Source organism: Boleophthalmus pectinirostris, unplaced genomic scaffold (genome assembly GCF_026225935.1).
Source record: "Boleophthalmus pectinirostris isolate CB_2022bp ecotype Guang Dong unplaced genomic scaffold, ASM2622593v1 HiC_scaffold_17, whole genome shotgun sequence".
Classification (NCBI taxonomy): domain Eukaryota; kingdom Metazoa; phylum Chordata; class Actinopteri; order Gobiiformes; family Gobiidae; genus Boleophthalmus; species Boleophthalmus pectinirostris.
Genome location: NW_026571115.1, coordinates 19143415 through 19166010, shown reverse-complemented (window position 1 = coordinate 19166010; position 22596 = coordinate 19143415). Strand labels below are relative to the sequence as shown.

At 37.6% G+C, this 22596-nt stretch overlaps 1 protein-coding gene across 1 annotated transcript in view; it reads right to left on the bottom strand.

The window, feature by feature from the left end:
• LOC110169868 (mitochondrial import inner membrane translocase subunit TIM16-like) overlaps nt 1-22596 on the bottom strand; it is a 93775-nt gene that overhangs the window by 7052 nt on the left and 64127 nt on the right. Inside the window, exons 4-12 of the mRNA XM_055152652.1 lie at nt 1964-2018; nt 1728-1785; nt 1493-1638; nt 1316-1414; nt 1126-1245; nt 902-1061; nt 651-826; nt 251-359; nt 77-163 (exon numbers count right to left, since the gene is read on the bottom strand). Coding sequence (XP_055008627.1) covers nt 77-163; nt 251-359; nt 651-826; nt 902-1061; nt 1126-1245; nt 1316-1414; nt 1493-1638; nt 1728-1785; nt 1964-2018 — 1010 coding nt within the window. The remainder of the gene's footprint in view (nt 1-76; nt 164-250; nt 360-650; nt 827-901; nt 1062-1125; nt 1246-1315; nt 1415-1492; nt 1639-1727; nt 1786-1963; nt 2019-22596) is intronic.

Genomic DNA, 22596 nt, shown 5'->3' with positions numbered 1-22596 from the left:
TCAAAACGAATTTATGGAAATCTGTAATGTGACAGCAAAGCAGTTTCCAGGGCTTGCATCACTATTTTTGTTATACCTTGAAGAATGAGCTCAGGTTCAGTCAGGGTCTCAACAAGGCCCGCCTCTGGTACCTGCCACAAACGGATTTTGGCGTCTTCTCCAGCTGTTGAAAAATATTTATTTGAGTATGTTGTGACTAAATAAAAGAAGTCAAAGTATATAAAAGTCCAAACTGAGAACAATGACCTACCAACAGCCAGGAGATGTGTGTTGAAGGGGTCCCAGCAGAGGTCTGCCACATTCACAGAGTTCTGGATGGTGGGCACATTTGTGTCTGGTTGTCTGCCAGGCTTAGAACGCTGTGGCAGTAAAAATTCGTAGTATATTTCGTAAATAGAATAATTGACATTACAAATATTTCATCATTTACTTATATTTGGATTTCTATAAATGGTTTACCAGATAATACGATTTGAAAAAGATCAGTGGGTTTCTTTAAAAGTATTATAAATAAATCAGTATTATTATTATTCTCATACACTATTAACCGTTTAACTCTCACATTCATTGGGTATTAAACTTGTTATAAGAGCCAAACAGGCATAAAACAAAGTGACACAGTATTTGGACTGACCATGTAAACAACTTACCTCAAAGACACCAATCTGCCCTCCAGAGGTGGCCAGAGGAACAGCCACAAGTTTGTTGTTGACGCAGAAGCCATCACACTCTCCAGGGGTGGTCAGGTTGAGTCCTCTGATGTTGGTGATGTGAGAGTCCCGGTGCATCACAGACCCCTGAATGTGACGGAACTTTGTACTGGGACCTGGACAAAGACCATTTAAAACAATGTCACGATTCAGAAATACTTGAATGACATTAATGAGCTGTTTATGCATACCAAGCAGGCTATGGATGGCCTTGGCGCTCTGGCTGGGACTAGGACTGGGGACAAAGCCAGAGGAGAGGCCCGAGGTGGAGGAGGGTGAGCGGGACGGAACTGCACTGCTACTGGGGGTGCTCAGAGGGCTACTGGAGGTGGAGCAACCACGCGCTGGATCCTGCCATTTAGTATAACAACAATAACTCCATATTTCATACTGGAAATTCTGTGTATAAACTTACAACAATGTGAATGTCTCTTACATCCTTGATTTTACTGCTGGCCACTTCCTTCTTTGCTGCCATCTGATTGGTTGTCTGAGTTTTAGGCCGTTTGTCTGGATTAAGGCTGACTTTTTCCACCTAACAAAAAATAGAACAATTCAGACATCTACTAACTAGACTAACTTCATGTATAAAAATGTCAGTGTACCTGCTTGTTTCCCCCTTGCCACCACTCATCAGCAGACATGGCAGCGGTTGTACCAACTGTATCTGGGTATAGATCTGAATGGAACTCGGTGCCTGAATTCTGGAGCACAAATGAAAACACAATGAGAATGGAAATTCATAGATAACATTAGTGACCATACATACAATAGTTTCAGACCTTACGAGGGACTTGATAGCTGATTGGCACTATGTTATTATCTGTAAGCTGAAGAACACGCATAACTTCACACGACATGACATCCAGTTCAAGTTTGGGCACCGTGCAAACGCCTCGAGTAGATGAATCGGTGAGGCAGTGGCTCACTACAAACAATAAGAAAGTATAAACAAAACAATGTCAACTGTAAAATGATCAGTTCAAAATGTCTCACTGAATGCTCCCTGGCCATTACCTTGAGTAAGCACAGGCTCAGAGGTAGAAACTTCAAAGCAGTCGATCACAGTGTCTCCCTGCAAAGCAAAAAAACAACATTAAAGTTTTAGTATTCAAAGAAGGTTTAAGCTTTAGTTACACCAAAAAGTTTATGATGCAATGACCTGAAATTAAACCATCAATATTTATAGAGAACAAAGAAATAAGAAAAAAATAAAATAAAACTTTCAGAAGGGTTATAAATATTAATTGTACCATGCCAGCCAGAATGAGAAGTCCAGTGTCGTCATCAAACAGCGGTATCAAAGTTCTAAAATACAAAATTGAACAAAAGACAGGTTAGATAACAAGAAACAGTTGATCTTTACAATAGAGCCAGTGTGATTTTAGATTGCAGTTCAACCCTTCGGCCACTAGATGGGGCAATATAACCAATCGAAGTGTGTCAGCGGGAGAGTTTTTTTTTGGGGGGGGGGTTTTGGTCAATTTTAGAAACAAGTCAAAGGTAGACAGTTGCGCGCACACACATATTTTGTAATTCTGAATTATTCCAATTCAAAGTCATACTTCTCTAAATAAGGGCATTCATAAGACAGAAATGTTTTTTAGTACACAGTTCACTGAGGACCTCACCTCTGGTATTAAAAATGGTCAGCTGAATATAATTTACTTGTATTATATTCATAAACTAATTAAATGATTGTCCTTTTGACCGCTACAGATCACCTGCACTCTCTTACATTTTGAATAAGAAGATTAAGAATAAACTACTCCGGCTCTAGGGACAAAGTACAAGTGGACGTATTGAAGCCAACAGGAAATCATAGCTTAAACTAATCCATGCAACTTTCCCTCATAATGTTACTATTTATCCAAGTCTTCCATGTTTTTTTCTCTGTTATCATTCTACATTTTTATTTTCCATGGTGAGAGAGGACGCCAAGTGTGGACAGGTCCCAGCCACGGCAAACCACTTCACATCACAGACTGAAGATAGGCCCATTGAAGTGGGAAGTGATCGCCTTATGATAATGACTTTGGGTAAAGAGACTATCCTTAAAAAGGCAATATGAAGTGAGAGAGACAGACCAGTGAGGTAATGCTCCAAGTATGACACTCTAATGACAGGCCAAGGTAAGTGACTACATATGGTCACACAAAAAATAGAACAACTATGTCTAAAATATTAAATTAACTAGTAGAATTTCACATCATGGACAAAGATATCTTTAGATGCATCAAAAAATCACAGAAATATTTTAATATCAATTGAGTCTTTTGTTGCATGGTTGGAAACTATTTGATGTCTTGGCTGCGTGCAGTGCTTTAAAATGCAACCAAATGCCAGTAATAGTACTGAGCTGTGAAATTTTTTGGTAAACAGGCTTGCCAAATGGAAATGATGTAGAAAATGAAAAGAAGAAGAAAAAGAAAATAGGACGTTTTCTTAGAAGGTTTCGGTCAAATTGATGGCTTTGACAGAAAGCAGACATCGGTCAAAAGTGCATCCAAGTTATTGCGGACTGTTTGTAAACTTTGTATTCTGGTCAATTAAACTGTGTGTTTTCCTATTCTGGAACTCAAGAAAAAAACAGTTGGTGACATAACAACAGTGAACACAGGGCTGTGGTTCGTTAGTCATTTAGTCAAAGGTTCCTTAGTGGACCACATTTTAACATTAGTCGACAAGCTTTTTTATTAAGATTAAGATTTATATGCTCAGTAGCAGAGAGGAGAAATCACAGGGTAGGTGGAGTTTTAACAAGGACTCAACAGTTTGATCCTTAAACCTTTTAACTTGTGAAGATGTCTTTAACTACTAGTGTTGTCACAATACAAACATTTCAAATTTGATTTTGATACTAAGGAAAAGACTCAATACTCAGTACTGATTCCAATACCACAATGATCATAAAACACTTTTTCTTTAGACAACAGAATGTGATTTTCAACATTTAATCATAGTATCATCTTTTATATTACCGTGCGGTTTTATGTCAGTGTAATCTCTCAGTTGTCCAGGTAGGTTGCATGCGGTCAATAAGTGTATACTAGTCTATGTGAACCTATTCTTTGCTGATAAGCTCAAAATCATTCTAAAGCTATTTAGAAAAGATTCATTTCTGCCCTGTGAATGTGACTTTTTGATATCGATACATGCTCAAATAAGTATCTCGTTCTGGTATTTCAGTTTTAGTATCGATTAGTATCTTATTTTAGATACTTTAGATAACCTTGCCTATTAGTACTACTCTGTATACTAACTGCTTTTTATGATAAAAAGAAATTAGAAAACTTTTGGCAAAGCCACACCCACTTTATTTGATCAAGAATTTCTTTAGTCGGCTATAGCCTCAATAGACACAATACTAAATATTTAAATAACTATTATGTTGGAGGAAAGATTATTATTTAGCTTTTGAGGTGATTCACTGATTTTATTGCATATTTTTACAAGTTAATGCATGGAACAAATTCAGTTTGAGCTACCCCTTGGTCAAGAGACTGTAGAAAAAGAAATTCTTAAACAAGAAGAGAGTTTTTTTTATGGTATTGCTCAAAATTGTGAGATACAATGTTCTACTGGAGCATTTATCCCTGAACTGAACCAAGTGTGTACTCTGAATCCTACCTACATCTGCGTACATTCATCCATTTTCATTTTCACTATTTGCTTGTGAGACACCAACAAACTTGACCTTTTCTTGTTTAGCCTTTTCATCCACTTTTGACTGGAGCTTGTGGAGTCAGCGAGGGGCAGCCATGCTTCATTAGGACCACTATGTGTTCCCATGTCCCGGGCTGTCTGCAGGGAGTCCCTAAACACATCCATTCCCACACTGCTCCTCCTTGTCCCTTTTCTATTCTCATTCACCACCTCTCTCTCTATTCCTCATTATTCCTCTAAATACACCCGGCTTCCTAAATGGCCTTATCTGTGCCTTTCTCACCGTAAATGAACAGCAAGTCAAACAGCCACATAATTGGACTGGGGGCTTTACCGCTGATAATGACCCATGTTTACTATGGTGTTCACGCACCGCCGCGTCGCACTCGGTTTTCCCACAATGCAACCTCGTACATGTGCTAATAATGCGGCTTAATGGTGTGTATGGGGCAACAACAGCCCCTGGTCAGGACCACGCAGGGTAAAGTGGGAGCTAGAGTTTAATATGCAGAGCTGCAACGTTTATGAATGAAATGGAAAAATGAGACAAGGCTCATTCAAAGCCTACAAGTCCAGTGCACACATGTATTCATTAGTGTGTTGTGTCTGTCTACCCCAATTAATTTGCTGCAGATACCAAACAATAAAGAATTTAAATGTTTTTATTTGTGTTTTAAAGTAAAATCACCTTATAGAGAATATGATATTTTGTTTAACACATGTAACGCTCAAAATGTAAAACATATTGTAGTTTACATCACTTATTATTAATAATAATCTATTTATTTTATTAGCACCTTTTCATATGCATTCTTTATTCACACCGCATAATTGTGAATTCCGAGTTTTAAAATGTCTGGAAAACATCTATATTTCATTTATTTTAAACATCCTATGTATATCACGCAAAACAAACAAATTAAGTTTTGTCTCATTCACACCTTTTATTATTAGTCTGTGTACATCTCCCAAAATGGTATGAAGCTGTAGTTTTCAGTTTAATAGCTACATTTCACTTTTAGTTTAGTAGAACTGGGCAATTCCAGTGTTGAAATATCCAAATTATCTGCTTCTAGTCAAGGTGTATGGAGTGTAACACAATGGAGCTCTTCCTGTAGAGAAGAACTCTAAATATGCAGGGTTTGTGTGTTCAGATGTGAGTGAAACAAAACGGAACACCAGGTATGTTTTTGATGAGGAAACAACATTATAACATAGATCTGACAACAGCGTAATATGGGCCCTTTAACGTCTATCCTTTTCCAAATGAACACTGTTATTTAAAGTGATAGACCCAAGTGCTAATTCTTGTATCACCTTCACCAATCCCATAATCCTGTGAAATGGTCCTCCCTGGACTGACTCTGTCTCTAGTGATTCTCTGTATCTGAGGTTACACAAAGCAGAGCCACACCTCACATCTGCCCTCCATCAGCACACACCCCTGCCACACACACACGCACACACACACACACACACACGCACACACACACCCCTGGTCTCATACACAGACACACTCCTTCTCTCATACACACATTCAGAACATCATGCACTGACCTTATACTTGACAGCCGCTCTCAGCACCAGCAGATAACACAGCAACATTACTACAGTAAGCATGTATGTTTGTCAGAGCAGTCAAGATAAACTCTGTTATTTTTGTACATGATAAATAGTAGTAAAATAATATAAAGGTTTCATAATGCCTCCATTTAGTCCTAAAATAGTGTAGAACAATATTATACTATTGTATATATTTTTATTACCATTTATATTGTTTATCTTATTGTTATTATATTATGTTGTTATGTGTGAGCTACTGTGTTCAAATAATTTCCCTTGTGGAAAATAAAGTTAAAAATAAAGTTTGTCTAAGTTTAAGTCTATACAACAATAAATCAAAATGTACTGTCAATAATTAAAATTCTCTCTTTCAAAGTGCATGCAAACTGACTGAATCACTGAAGACTGAATCACAACCTAGATTAAAATTTTATTAATTGCACTGATCTACTTAAAACCATTTTTATTAGTTACTTTGAAAAGTTCAAGAAGCAAACAATATAGTTATGGTCACAAGAAGATCTAATAATGAGATACACATTTCTAACTTAATGGACAGAGCATCTCAGGACTATAAGATTGCTTGTTTGATAACTATACTGCATGTTGAAAAGACACCAGGTTGGGAAAACTCCCATTTGCTTTACCTTACCATTAAAGATGATTCATGGACATTTTGAAAATCAATTCCACATGGTCAACCTGGACTAATTTGTGCTAAAAGCAAGACAAAATATGAACCTTGTGAGAGTGCATTATGAAGCACAGATAACATCGGACAGTGCAGCGCATTAAAGAGTATGAGATCTATGTGGGTCTAATGAAAGCAGCCTGCCAGGTATAAGGCTGTACTGTGGCAGCTATGACTAGATCTGTATCAGTCAATGGGACCTTTCTTTGTCTCTGTCTTTGGTGGTTCTAGTGCTAACAACACCCTGCACTGCTCAGTGGGTTACAGTCAACATCTATAGGAGCAGCTAAACATATGACAGGACTGACGTTCTGTGTTCAGATACACTTTTAACACAAAATAGGTGATATTTCCAATAAAAATAAAAACAACAACAACAACAAAAACAAAAAACAATGGAAATGGCAGGCTATACTAAAAGTTATATCAAAACTAGATGCTCATTTGGTCAGATGTTGAATAGGACAAAAATGGTTCTTTCCAGAATAGTCTTAGAATAGCCTTAATCTATATCTAGTATAAAACAACCTGGTAAATCTATATAATTATTATAACAATAATAATTATTTAGTACATAAAAAGAAAATGCACCTATAATCTGAAAAAGTGTTTTAATGATCATTGTGTTATCAAAATCATTATGGAGTACTAGGGCAATTTCCTCAGAATCAAGTTTGAAATATTATGCCAACACTTTACACTATAGAAATTGTTTTTAGAGACATAATTGACCCAGATAGTTCATCAATTCAATATTCAAGAATTATCCTACTTATACCATACTTAACATTGTTTTAGTATGTCTTTTGCTTCTTTGTTTTTCAGGCCTCGTCATTTTTAAGTTAGCAAATATACTAAAATCTGTTAATAATATAATTACTATCTGTTCTTGTCAAATTATTGTACATCTTCACTCTCAATTCCATTCCCAAGTATCTATCTCCTGCTGTTGTGTCATTCATATCAGCGGCAGTGAGTGTCGCCATATTATCTTTGAAGGTGAAGGATCTGTTGAACTGTGAACTCCACACACTTGAGTATCAGTGGAGCCGGGAGTGTGCCTGCAGCCCAAACAGCTGTCCCAGCCAAATGCACTGTCCACAGCTCTGGGACACGAGAGCCGCAGGTTACACTATCACACAGCAATGTAACGTAGAGGACACAGGGCAATCGCAGGTCACCAATCCAGTGTTTACATGAGATTTGGGAGTTTGCATGTGCACATAAGGTCAGACCAGGATGTCTGTTTGAATGTAAGGAAAGTCTGAAATCATATATGTGTTTTTCATAAAATGCTCACTGTTTAACTTGTACTGCTGAACAAAAAGAGTTTTGAGTTTTTGAGTATTACTGAACATAGAATTCGTTAATGAGTCTTAAGAATTGTTCAGTGAGTTATTAACCAGGTCATACAGGTTGACAGATGTATTTTTATCTGAGGAATACATAGCCGATAAGCTCCGCTGATATTTTTGGGCGGATATTTATTATTTTCCTCAAATTGTGCAATTTAAATATATTATAAACACACTCACAAACAAGCTATGTACATTTTGTGCAGCTATCTCTTCTCACTAAAGTGTTAAAAAAAAAACGTGCGTATTTTGAGCAATAATCTGGCCAAAACCAAATATCGGCCTATGTTGGAAACTGAAGGCCAACAGCTGATATGCTAAACAGTTCAGATATCGGCCTCATATATCGGTTGACTGGGGCTATATCTACATCTAGTCATAACTTCTTTGCATCTTTGTTACAGAATTCAAGTGTCTCGAACAATGATTTTCCTACAGTTTGCAGGTTCATTTTAAGGTTTAAGTCAAAACTCTCTGCAGAGGAACACCCATGCTGATGAGTGTAATTCCCTTGTGTGTGGACTTGGACACAGCTAACAGTTTTAAGCACACTTACACTGTGGGCCCGTGGCTGACACTACAATGGGAGGGTCTGGTGTAGAATAATCCATTGCTGATTAAATTAGATTCAACAAAAATCAGAGAAGGCTCTTAGTGTCTCCAGGATGTTAAATCCTGGGTCAGTTTCGGCGCACTGTAAGAATGTCAATAATAATATCAGATGGCTCCACTGCTCGCATAGCTGTGAGAGGCACTGTTCAGGCCTGTAACAAGTCCTGCATTGTATAACTCACTCACACCTTTGCCATTACACAAAACAAGCATCTCACTGAATTATACTGAATCAAATCAAGTAAAAAATACTATAAGAACAACTGCATCAAGATACAATTAAAGGTAAATTAGGACTACACCTTCATTAAAATATGAAAACAGTATTGAAAATGATAAAATCTGAATTATAATGCAGTAATATATAATATTTGTCCATGAACTATCCATTTAAATCAAGAGAGAGATTGACGCTTATGAGTGCCCCCACAGGAGTTGAAATCAGGTTACAAAAGATCCCACTGAGTTGTTCAATATTAACTCTAGACTTACTTTTCCACTGTGCTGACTGTGTGCTTAATAAAAAGTGCCACCCAGCACCTCCAGTAGCCTGTTCATTAGAAGGGAATTAGAGGTGACGCGGTACGTTCCTGAGAGGAGAAGAAAAGCCAGGATTGTTGGATGAGGGGCCAGCTGTGGGCCTGTCTGAGCCCCAGTGATGAGGCTCTCAGATGGGCTGCCAAGCTGCTGCACTGCCCTCTCCCCTTCACCAACATCCACCTCCGAGACACAAGAAAGATCCCAGGTTTCATTAAAGTGAGTCCCACCAGCCTGGGTCAGCTGCACACTGGCCTTTTCAGCGTCTGGACACATATCCAATATTTTAAAGGGTCTCTTATTTGCTATGGGAATTCACACAGTGAAATAAGTTAACTACAAAGGGAATCCTCCTCAGTCTTCAATGATTTAAACCAAATAAATGTTCTGTTGATGTATAAATAATAAAGATGTTTAATGTGATAAAAAGAGTAGACAATACTGGGGCATTTTATATAACTGCCAACAAAGATAATCACCATTGTATCATCAGACTGTCTAGAAAAAACTACCGTACTTATTCACAGTACTTTAAGAGTTGTTTAAATATGAAATCTATTCATAATGTTAAAATTATAAATATTCATATCCATAACATTTTAAACTATCCACAACTTTAATAATTATTGTGAAATAATCTTTAATCAAAATTATTCTGGCCATGATAATCATGACACAAAATTTCAGTATCGAGCCATCCCTAAAGGACCAAACAAAGACCAAACCACGAGGTGTGTGGTTGCAGCCGTGAAATGAAGGCCAGGCATCTGACATAAATACCAGTGAAACATATTTCCTACATTTTGGCCTTATGACCCTATACTTCTTGGTCATAATTTTTAACAGCCGTGAACCACACAAAAATACTATGCAAAATATCAAACATCTAGAAGACATATTTGACACAATATTAGAAATATATGAGCCAGAAGACATGATGTACAGGGATCCAGCAAAACTATTCCTATCAAGACAAGAGTCCAAATTGTCAGCATCAGCAGCCTTAGCTCAGAGCAGCCTACATGAGAGCCATGTAAAAGTGTGGTAAAAAGGTCCAGACGGGGAGCCCTGTAAAGCTGTAAGGTCACAGGTCATAAACTTGAGGAGTTCGGAGCGGCTGACGGCTCTGCTGTAGGGGGGATATGGTTGTGTAGGCTCAGAGGAGACGCTGTGAGGTGGGTGGGCATGAAGACGTCAGCCTGAAAAACTGTGTGAAACTGTGCACAGAGGATAAAGCAACAGAAGGAATCTTCACCTTTGGGTCTAATGAATGTCAAATATGTCATAAAAATGTGTAAGGCCTGTATTAAACATTTTCATTCTGAACAACATCCACTTTTTTGTTCACATGTAGTTGCTGTGGTCCTAAAAGTGCTTCACAGGCATGTAATAATGTTATTAAGTTATGTAAGAACATTGATTGTACTTTTGTCTGCTATATAGTTATAATCTATGACACCCGTAGATCATTCTGTTATACAGTAATTGTACCAAAATAATTGTGCAAAGCTGAAGAATTCTACGTGTATCACTGATTAAGAAAATAAAACTAAGAACAAAGTAAGTACAGAGCAGTGGGCATATGCCAGAGGCAGTGAAAACAGGGATTGATCTGCAATATACTGTCTTGAAAAGAAGTGTTTAAAAATTGCTCATGAATCACTCCAAATACAGCTTCGAGAGGGTAAATGAGAAGCAGAAACATCTACAACAGACCAAGGCATTGTACATCTCCTGGACCACATACGGCTCTTTGGTTGACTCTGATCGGCCCTTTAAAGCTCATTTGGAATTACAAAAGAAACATATTTTATAATTTTACCTCATGCATGGACTAAAGCTGCATTGCTTTTATTTTACATATTTTTAAACAACGTTAAACTTTTTCATTGCTTAGTCATAACATATATTCTTACAAGTCTTATTAGCTTGCCAAAACAATGCAAATTACCGCTTTTTATAAAGAAATGCAATAAATATTATGCAGAATTGAGTTAAGCATTCTGGTCCAGCCCTCCACAATATTTTCTTTTTCTCATGGGGCCCCATGGAAAAAAATAATTGCCCACCCCTTATCTATAACATGGTTAATGTTCAGCTTCAGTAGGTCTGCTTTAAACTAAGAAAAAAAAAGGTTTACAGATGGCATCACAACTGTCTGATTACACAAGAATATCCATGAACAAAATGTTACCAGTATCATATTTAAGGCTGCAACAAAAGTAGTAGTAGTAGTAGTAGTACTAGTAGTAATTGTACTTTGATAATTTTAATTGTTATCTGTGTTTTATGACACTGATATTGTTAGATCAAAATGTCAAAAAAGATAGATACATACACTAATACACTTTAATTGTAAATATTTTATTGGGTGAAAAATGTATATAAAAAACTACAGTATAACTACTCTGCAAATCTGTAATTCTGTGGTTAATTACTTTATAAATCAATCGCTAAAATAATAGTAAATCGTAACAGCGCTATAGTCAAATTAGTTGTCCTCCTGTTACCCAATAACAAAAATAGGAAAGCTCATATTTAAAAGTCCTCGCTGTAATATACCCTCTATATAGTGCTATGCTTGGCTTCACTCTCCACATGTACTTGTGTGCCCCGTGTGTGAGGTATGACTGTGTTGACGGCCTGGAACTGGAGGCTGCAGGAAGAGATGCGTTCCGCGTTAACCCCGAGGTCCATCATCAAGGCCGCCCTGGACGAGCATTAAATGACCTGACGACGGGAGCCTGGGAACCTCCGAGGAGAGACTGGCACCTCACAAGACGGAGAGAGGGAGAGAGGGAGAGAGGGAGAGAGGGTGGGGGGAGAGAGACACTGAGGGAGAGAGAGAGAGGGGGGGAGAGAGAGTGAGAGAGGGCATGTGTGTGAGAGAAAGAGAGAGCGGAGGGAAGGGATGGAGAGGGAGAAATAGAAAGAGAGTGAGAGAAAGAGAGAGAGAAATGGATGAAGAGAGCAAGCGAGAGGGAGGAAAAGGGATGGAGCGAGAAAGGGGGATGGAGAGAGAGAGAGGGAGAGAGGGCAGGGGGGGAGAGAGAGAGTGAGGGAGAGGATGAGAGAGAAAGGGAGGGGGTGTGAGAGAGAGAGAAAGTGAGACAGGGCATGGGGTGAGAGGGAGAGTGTGTGAGAGAAAGAGAGAGAATGGGGGGGGATGGAGAGGGAGAAATAGAAAGAGAGAGTGAGAGAAAGAGAGAGAGAAATGGATGAAGAGAGCAAGCAAGAGGGAGGAAAAGGGATGGAGCGAGAAAGGGGGATGGAGAGAGAGGGAGGGAGAGTGAGAGAGAGAGAGAGAGAGAGAGAGGAGGGGAGAGAGAAAGGGATGGAAAGGGAGAAATGGAAAGAGAAAGTGAGAGAAAGGGATGAAAAGAGAGAGTGAGAGGGAGGAAAAGGGATGGAGAGACAAAGGGAGATGGAGAGAGGGAGAGAAAGGGATGGGGAGAAAAAAGGGATAGAAAGAGAGAAGGAGAGAAGGGGAGGAGACAGAGAGCAAGAGAGGGGGAGAAAGTTGTGGAGAGAGAGGGTGAGAGAGAGGGTGATGGATGAGAGTGGAGAGAGGGAGAGACATGAATGGAGAGAGAAGGAGAGAGACAGAGGGTAATCCAGAGAGAGGGAAAGAGGGGGAGAAAGGAAAAAGGGAGAGAGAAGGGGGGTGAGATGTGAGTGAGAGAGAAAGGGATGAGAGAGAGAGAGAGAGAGAGAGAGAGAGAGAGAGAGAGAGAGATGAGAAGAGAAGACAGACCTGGGAGGGTCATGACCAGAGACATACCCTGTTCCCTGTTAGGGCACCGGACACTTCTGGTCACGGCTGTTCTGGTCAGAAGGAAGTGAGGTAATTGTTTACTCGACTAAACGTCAAGAGGAGGATGATGAAGTATGATGAGCTCACCTGGCAGTTTAGGAGGTCTTTGGTTGAAGTGAAGCGATACCTATTCTCTGTCCTTAAGAGGTATTCAGTCCTAAAGTATAGTATCGTGCCCAAACTGTAAGGGGATTTTATACATTCAACCCAACAAATGATAAAGTTATTGTTAACTTGTAAAAATAATAGCAAAATATGCTTTAATGTGTGTATCCATAAATTCAAGTCGTTATATAAACATATGGTCTGGTTACAGTATATGGAGAGTGGGTCATAATATTAGAACAATACTGCCTCTGTAGCACTGGTTTATATTTGTTGTTTTCTTACCATTGCTGGTATGTGCTGTCCGTTACATTACTTGTATTTGTTGTTTCTTACCATTGTCTGTATCCTTAACTTTACCATTGTTGGTGCACTTATGTTATACTACCAAGCTATAACAGTGACTCTTTGTCTGCACTTGTAAATAGTTCATATAGTTTAATTCAAAATGTCTGAAAAATGCAAAAGAAGCTCATTGTGTTAGGTTATGAAGAGTAGGGGTGGGATTAAATAAGTTTTCTTCTTCCCACTCCTTTTTGGGCAAAATAATAATAATAATAGTTAATTTTTTTGTTGTTATTTTCATTTCTATTATGATTTCACTTATGTTATGTGTTCCATTGTATATAAATATAAATCTTTACTTGCCCAAAATAAATGCATAAATAATAAAAAAAAAATAAAAAAAGCTTACAACAATAATACAAATTTATTATTACCTGACATTTTGAACAACAATACTCATCACAGTCACGTCTTTTCTAAAGGATTAGAAATTCCATTCCAATTTTTTTTGTCTTTTTATTTTTGGGAAATGGCTACACAACAGTTCTGAACCCTACATGTGTGACTCTGAATCTGAATCTTTCAAATAATTGTAATTAAGTACAGGGATCTGGGGCGGGGGGGGATAGGGGATAGATGAAAACAAAAGATTTCTGAGCACACAAACATTGAATGCAGGACAAGGATTACTGAAAAATGCAATCAGTATCAGAATACAACTTTGAGTAAACTGTAATGATGAGGGGAAATTGTTACACCATGACTAAAAGTTTATAGAAGTTGTTTTGTATAACATGTCCCCTTTAATAGATATTGTTTGAGTATAAATTAACTGTATTTTTTCTATTATTTTTGTTTCCCACCACCATTATATGATGAATGTGATCTTACAAATTGTACATTTTTCTGATAAGACTGAATGAATGGACTCTGCAAATTATTCAGTGATGTGTGTTTAACCTTGACTTTGTTTTCAGATTAGTTTAAGTGAACAAAGCAAAGATTAACTCATTTTGATACACACCCTATCAACTCGAGCGCTACAGTTGTTCTACATTAGTTCCAGTTCAGTCGTTGTCCTGTTATACAAGCTTTGAACACTCAATAAAAGTATGGGTACTATTGAATATTAAGCCACAGTGAGCTCAAAAACTGAAGTCCTTGACCCAGTCCCAAGACACACAAGCCCTGATCCAAACCAAGGCACACTCACTCCACTGTGCACGACTTTTCCTTTACTTACAGCCAACTTTGAATTATTGGAAATAGTCACCCATAAAACCCGTTGATTTATGGATAGAAAACATCTCTATTTAATATTTGTTTTTCCTGTCTGCAAATGAAAACGTGGGTCAGCTCAAGCCAGAGAGAGAGAGAAACATAAAACACAACTTTTTCAAACTCCCCCCAAAAATCATGAGTTGTTTTTTTCATCAACACTCTGGTGCCTGTTTTGGCTCCGTGGTGTCCGGACATTTTATCACAGTAGTTAACAGAGAAAGAGGACACTTATCTTCTCAGCTGGTGCCATGCAACTGACTCATTTCTGGGTGACACATATCTTACGTCCTATCTTCTCCATATAAAATGTCACTCCTGTATCTCATACAGATACAAAGGCTAAATTGAACACAATGTAAGAGTTAAAAATCTTTGAATAATATTCTCCTTCTTATTTCATATGCAGTTATATCACCAGATTACTTCTCTGATAAAAAGATTACTTTTTAGGTCAATGGAAGTACTGTATTCAAAGAGTCCCTTCCTGCTCACATAAGCTTTATAAAACAACAAACTGTAGTACTGCTTTTCTGGAATGTTACACAGTATGGCATTAAAGTTAGATGAAGACAAGCAGGTAACACCACCGGGCCAATTTACAGGTAGCAACCCCACTCACCATAAGAATTAATATTTTCAGATTTCGGCAATAATAATTATTAGTAAATACCAATTGAACAAATACAAGATAAATAAGTGAACGTCTTGTGTATAGGTATATATTAAAAATAAAATAGGATTATTATCTTCAAACCTGAATTAAATTAGTCTGAGACCAACTTGACAGATGACAGATAACATGGAAAATACTAATCGCAATATTCAAGTGAACATACCTCTACACATAAGAAATACGAAAACACTGGTAAAATATTGCTGTTATAATTTCTCAATGGATGTTATCATTAATGCAAAGAGTCCCACGCAGGCTACAGAATGAGTTATGAGTAAATTCATTCAAACTCTGATTGTTTTTCTCACCATAACCTCACTTCTCCGCTTTTTGTCCTTAGTGGACTATCAACACATGAAGGCTTGTAATTTACTTTTCAGCACACCCACTCTAAATCTGCTGTTTTAATGACCAACGCTGGGATAAGGACTGTAGGAACCAATAAAAGCCTCACTGTACCGAGCAGATTTACGGATGCGATTATCCAACAAACCTGGGAATCAGAGGAGAGAGAAGTAGATAAGATGAGTATCATAGCAGCATGGTAAATCATAACAACCACGTACTGCCTCTACATGGGTCCGTAACAGCGCGCTTTCACTGTTATCACAAAGCATCTGCAGAAGACATACTGTTGCTTAAACTTGAAAGGCCTCGTCAAGGTACATCTGCAAACCACCATGCACAGTGTTTTATATTTATAATTGTTGTGACTACATTATATAGCAACCCTGGCAAGGTATCCATGCCTCACAGTTTACAAATTATAACATATTCAGATAACTACTGGGATAATATTTTAAATCATAAAGATATAAGTATATTATATATTATATATACTCTCCAGTTATTAAAAGTTATTCATAACAAAATGTATCCTTAGCATCCATTACTCCTGTATATCCTCTTATGACTGGAGTTATTACTTATTCAGAAAAACTTTAAATGCAAACCATAATCTTACAAAACAAACACAAAACTATGCATTTTTATATTAATATTTGATATATCCATCTTCATGACTAACTAGGTGCGGTACAAATGTATGCAGTACTATGCCATTTACAAGTCTGCAGTAATTGTACTTCACCAGAGCAATTTGTTAACACAATACACGGATATTCGCATTGTTACACTGAATTAAACTCAGATGGTGTTTTGAAAATCTGTAAACAGATTTTCTCACACAAGGCACCGCTGAACATGGAAATGGCTTTATCCCCATGCTTTCTTAGCCTTTTCATTTCAATCAAACCTCCTACTTTGACCCCATACTCCATGTCAGGGCCTTACATTCATCTTTTTGTGGACTGGTCTTCTTATCAGGACTGGGAGAAGTAAGACTCACTATGTGACTCAAGCCACATGGGCTATTGTGTTTGTTTAATTTAACCCCATATAAAACTAGACCAGTAACAAGGAGTCAAGGTAAAAAATGTCATCTTGATGTCCTGTCTGCCATGTAACATTTCCTACATTATGTGTCAAATCTCTCAGTTGTCCAGGTATTTCCAGGAATTTCCTACATTAGTTACACTAATTAGGTATTCATTCATTTTGCATGGATGCTATTGACTGAATGAATGAATAATGGCCTTTATTTGTCAATTTCTTCACATGTACATGCACATGCAAAGGAATCAAAATTGGACCTGTTCCCCCATCTGTACATTACAAACTTACAATACAATACATGATGAAGACTATTCTGTAACTTCTCATTCTACTGTCAAAATACAATAGATGTTGTAGGCCTAATACAGATAGACTGAAAGGCTCAAAGATGGTTAACGGTACTTAATTTGATTCATTTGGAAGATATTGATTCATGTCCAACTTACTGGGAAATGATACTTTGCAGCTGATGTTATAAACATTCCTCGGGAGGACACTGCTCTGTCTGAAGCTCTATTACTCTATTACTTAGACTTTAATCTGAGCTTTATTTTAACACAATCTGACCATAAAGGACTGACATAGCTGAAACTACAACAGGTGAACGGATTTGTGCTGTCAAACAAGTCTCACACACATAATATTACAGTCACAAGCTAGTTCACATTGGCCAACAGTTTTTCAGTTAATAACGCTCACCTTTTTTCTTCAGATTTGAAATTGGCTGTGTTTGCTAATATGTGCTTTGTGCCAACAAACTGTACTTAACATTACACCATAGAGATACATGTAGAATACCCCAGAGTGATGTCACTGCTAAATACAAAATGTACCAAAAACTAGCGTAAACTAGTATAAGTCAAGACATAAGACAACATGAGACTGACTGTGATTTTTTTGTCAATGAAAAACGTCATAAATAAGGCTTACAAGAATAAGAATAATTACACAACACGCACATTATTAAACCATTACATCCGACCTCACACACCCTTTGGCCTCTCTAATGAAGTTCCTGCAGCACTATTCTATAAAACAGTGTAGCCATAGTGATCATAGTGTAGCTGAGCCTCTTCCTGCCCTAAACCACAAGCACGGCGCTGTTACCCAATACCTGACATACCAGACTGCAGGGCGAGAATAACACTTGGGAGGTGGACACAGGAGGGAAGGCAATCAAGGATGGAGTGAACGCAAGTAGAAAAAAATATCCCCAAAAACACGGAGGACGCTCACTCAGAGTCCCAGTGTCAGTGGTGATCATGGGAAAGAGCCACTATCCTTTGACCCGAAGAGTAACCAAGCAAAAAAAGCTCACCCACGTGGCCTTTAAGCTCAACCTTTCTGACTTAAGATGGCCCCTTTTCAACCCTCAATGCACTCTTCCATCATTCTTATCTGAGCGCCTGTGATAAGCAGAAAATCCATCGAATTACTGGATACAAGTGTGCATAAAACTAGACCACCACTGGCAATATGGAATCCAGATTTTAAAGGATGCCAGGCAGCGAATAACACAAAACACGCACACGCTAAATGAAAGATGTTCGACATTAACTTGATAATATATTTTGGAAAACCGAGGATTTCTCCAGCCTGAATTGTTCAAGTTTTAGCAATAATGAAGAGGTGTTGTGTAACTAAAATACTTCTATTGGAACAATTACAAAAAAACAAAACAAAACAAAGACTACGAGAGAAATGTCATATGTGCACCAGTGAAGACTTCCCATTGCAGTACAAGCTGTATAGTAATAAGTAGCATGAGTAGTGATGATAGCAGTCAGCTTATATTACATACTATAGTAAAAATAGTGGAAGTGGTCAGGGTAAGGTTACCAATGGTAGTATCTGATGTGGAGTGATTTGTATAAATATATACAAATAGCAAGGGTGGTAGTAGTAGCAGTAGTAGTAGTAGTAGTAATAATAGTAGTTGTAGTAGTAGTAGTCGTAGTAGTAGTGGTAGGCTATAGGAGAAAGGATTGATGCAGTTCTATGTAACTGTACTTAAACTTGAGTAGATTCTGAGTCTTGCTTCGCTTTTGAGTGTACTATACTGTGACCACATGATTCTACTGCAAAAACAACCCCATGTTTCCACCAAAATATTAGATTTTTGTGGCTTATTTAATGGCATTATAATACCATAAGAAGGACCTCAAAACCTTCAAAACAATAAAGCATCCACAAACAAACAAAACAATAAACAACATGAACAACAACAGACAACATTTTCCCCATCTCGTGATCTCCTGCGCGTGTTCTCAGTTCAAGTGAGACAGAATGAGGTTCACATTTCTACATGATATTCAATTAACTGCAACTATGTAAACAAGATAATAAAAGTATATATGTGAAAGGTTCCTTCTATCAGGGACAGTTTTATGAGGATTACACTGACTTATAATGGCCTAAGCCAGCAGGTGGGAAGAGTCAACATTTCACCTGTGTTTAGACAGCAATTTATATATGCACACACAAACTTCTGCTTTGGTTACATTTTGGGTTCTCATGCTAGGGACTTGTTTATCTTTATAGTTGTTCAGGGCTATGCAATGTATATGTAGAAATATGTAGATTATTCAACAGATTTCCTAATACAGTTACTATTTCAAGTTTTGTCAGTTTGTTAGAAAAGGCCAGAGACAAAATAGAGTAATCCAGTGCAACACAGAGAAAATTCACTTTGGGCATTTCAGACATGGAAATATCTTGGGGGTAAAATGTGGGTAAAAAGCTGCAGAAGATAATTCCCAGGCTGCCCTAATGGGAAAGACATGCCCGTTTCCCAAAAGACTCCACCTACTCCCCATGAAACTTATTACATTGCTGCTGAATACTACAGAATATTACTACTACTCTATATTAGCATACCGCATGAAACCACAGAAATACTGCAAAGGCTGGCCACATGATGACAAATAAATGTGTGCAATTTTGTTCCAGAATACACTTATTAAGTGTTATGTATGACAAATCATAAAAGATTAAATTTGGCTATACTATTTTAAGCTCAACTATTCTTGTTTTGCGACATTTTAAAATAAAGCCTTGTAAAGTGTTTCTTTTCCTGGCATGGTCTTGAATAGGACGATACAACTGACCTCAAACCAAAGGCATGTTTAGACCATTGGGTGGCGATCGTTTCAATGAGAATGCCTTATTACAGAGTGCAATGGTACAACTTAATAACTATACTTTAATAAAACATGAAAAGACAAAAATTAAATGTGTTCACGTGTATTTGTTGAAACTTAAAGTGTAGTTATTGTGAGGTACCTGTGTATTCAGGCATGAAGTAAATTATAGACATTATAGTATACATTATAGAAAACACATAATATAGATTTTAAAAGACACAATATTTACAATATATTTATGGATGTAATTTTCAAATGCAGTCTGGTCTGAGGTTATCCAGAGTGTTATATACTGCGGTCACCTCCTCCGCTGCTCTCACACTTTTACTGGACCCCTGGGGCAGTGTTAGGCAGAGGCCTGGACACCTCTCTCCATCTTTTACTGGACAGGGTGATTAGCAGCGCAGCAGGATGACAGCACATGTACCATAACACACTTACATTGGCCCAAGGCTAAGATTTACACCAATCATAAGATAACTACCAACCTCCCGAGAAGAGGAGTGTAACTTAACAATATTACTCATGTCATTTTTATATAGTTTATACAATTTACAGCAAAGTAATAGCATGGAAATAGAATGGAAACTGTAAGCAGACGTTTTTCAGTCCCATTTCCATATACTTATCAGGTATTACGAGGAAAATACAAACTGTTTCACAGTGGTTTTAATTTAATTATTCATTCTATTGCTATTACAGTAAAAAGCTATTCAAGTAAAATGAAACACTTAAGAAAATTGAGTGTTTCATTCTCAAAATCAATTTAAGGGCTTGGGACAAACACAATTACACTAAACTGTCAATCACAAATTTGCAATTTTAAATATTTTATCTTTACTAACCAATTGTAACACAGATTCCACTTCTAATATTAGGAACACACCAAAGAACACAAGTCTGTCCAAAGAAATATGCTTCGACTGAGTTAAGACTGAAGATTCCCTGTGTATTTCACCTGACCGCAAAGATAAATAACTCTCCTTGCATGACCTCAGCTCTGTTTTAAGATGTTTGTTGTGTGCGACAAAGAATGAGTGATTTCTGAGCAGGCCGTAGGTAAAGACTTACAGCCTCTTCTGTTTAAACACTGAGGAGCTGCATGTGCGCCCTGTGGGACCCGCATGAAATCACTCCTCTATTCCTGCAATTGGCCATAATGTCTTGCAGATGGTACTGTGCATGTGGAAGAGTATAGGGCAATAACTTCTACAGTAGGAGCAGTGGGACCAAGGAGTGAGTCACGACTGCACGGAGACAGCTATCAAAAAGTAAACCAGACCAAAGACACTCAACTACACCAAAGGCTGCCACTGAAATGTTTAAAGGTCCTATATTACACAAACTTCTCGTGAGCTTTAAGACATGTTAGAAGGTTGTTACCTCATTAAAAACATACCTGGAGTTGTGTTTTGTTTAATTCACACAAGTTTAACTAAGTCTGGTTTATTAGTGTCTGCATCTCTAAACTCAAAATGCTCTGTTCGATCTTGTGATGCCATGAAACAGTTGTTTTAAGTTACCAGCTACCTATTACTTTTAGTTCAGAGTTTGGCAATTCCAAGGCTGAAATTGTCCAAATTATTCTAGTGGAAGTGTATGGAGTTTAAAAACTTCCTGTGCTACCACATGACATCACAAGGTGGAAGGTAAAGTTTTTTCAGTATGAGAAAAGAACACAGTCTAAATATGCAGAATTTGTGTATTAAACATATGTGAATGAAACAAAACACAACTCCAGGTATGTTTGTGATGAGAAAACAGTATTATGTAGATCAAAAATAATAATACAAGCCCTTTAAGTCTAGTTCATAGGATGATAACAAAACACATAAATTTGCGTTATGTTTGGTAATAACAAATGGATTATATGTAATATCCAATGTACAAGGAAGCCAGAAAGCAAACCAGGGCAAAGTGTATAGAGGAATAACAAATGATTAGAGTCAAAACCAAAACAATGGCACCAATCAGGACTGAACTATGATTCACCTAGGGCAACCATGAGTCAACTAAAGGACTTTATCCATAACTAAACCTGGATTAAGACTGGAGAAAAGACTAAACCTCTATAAAACAAGGATACAATCAAGAGCTAGAGAAGTTCAAACACCTAATGGTCCCACTCTACCTGATGTCCCACTTTACCTGAATTCACCCAAAACCAGGACTCAATCCAAAGATAAAGAAACTGGGAAAAAATATAAGGCAGAACTAATACCAAACACAAAACAACCAAACATTAGTGTAATTTTAGACAACACTAGTGTTAGTGACTATAAATGCAGCTAAATTAAACCAAAGTAGATTCCAGTAGATTTTTTCGACAAAAGCAGAACAGTGCATCTGTTTAAAGGTGCATTGTGTAACTTTTCTGGTGGAGGATTTGCCAAATGTTTTTTTTTTTTTTTTTTATGGGAATGTTACGGCTTTGTCTGAAATGTTTCACAGTATGGTATTAAACCTTTCTATCTGCATAGAGACCAAACCAGACCAAGTTACACGTCATATCTGTAGAGTCTGAATATTTTTGAGCAATAAAACCACCTGGAATTTAATAAATGTAAGATATTAATAGAAAAAAATCAGGGGATGGGCTACCAAATAAAAAGTTACATAGCGCACCTTTAAGCAGTGCAAACCAAGTTATTGTTATTGTCCGGAGTTTAAGATGGTAAAGACGGGCTTGAAACATGTTTGCCCTATGTCTTTTCCTGCCCCGATCCAGCTTAAGGGTACATGACATCACCTTGCAAAGTGCTGGCC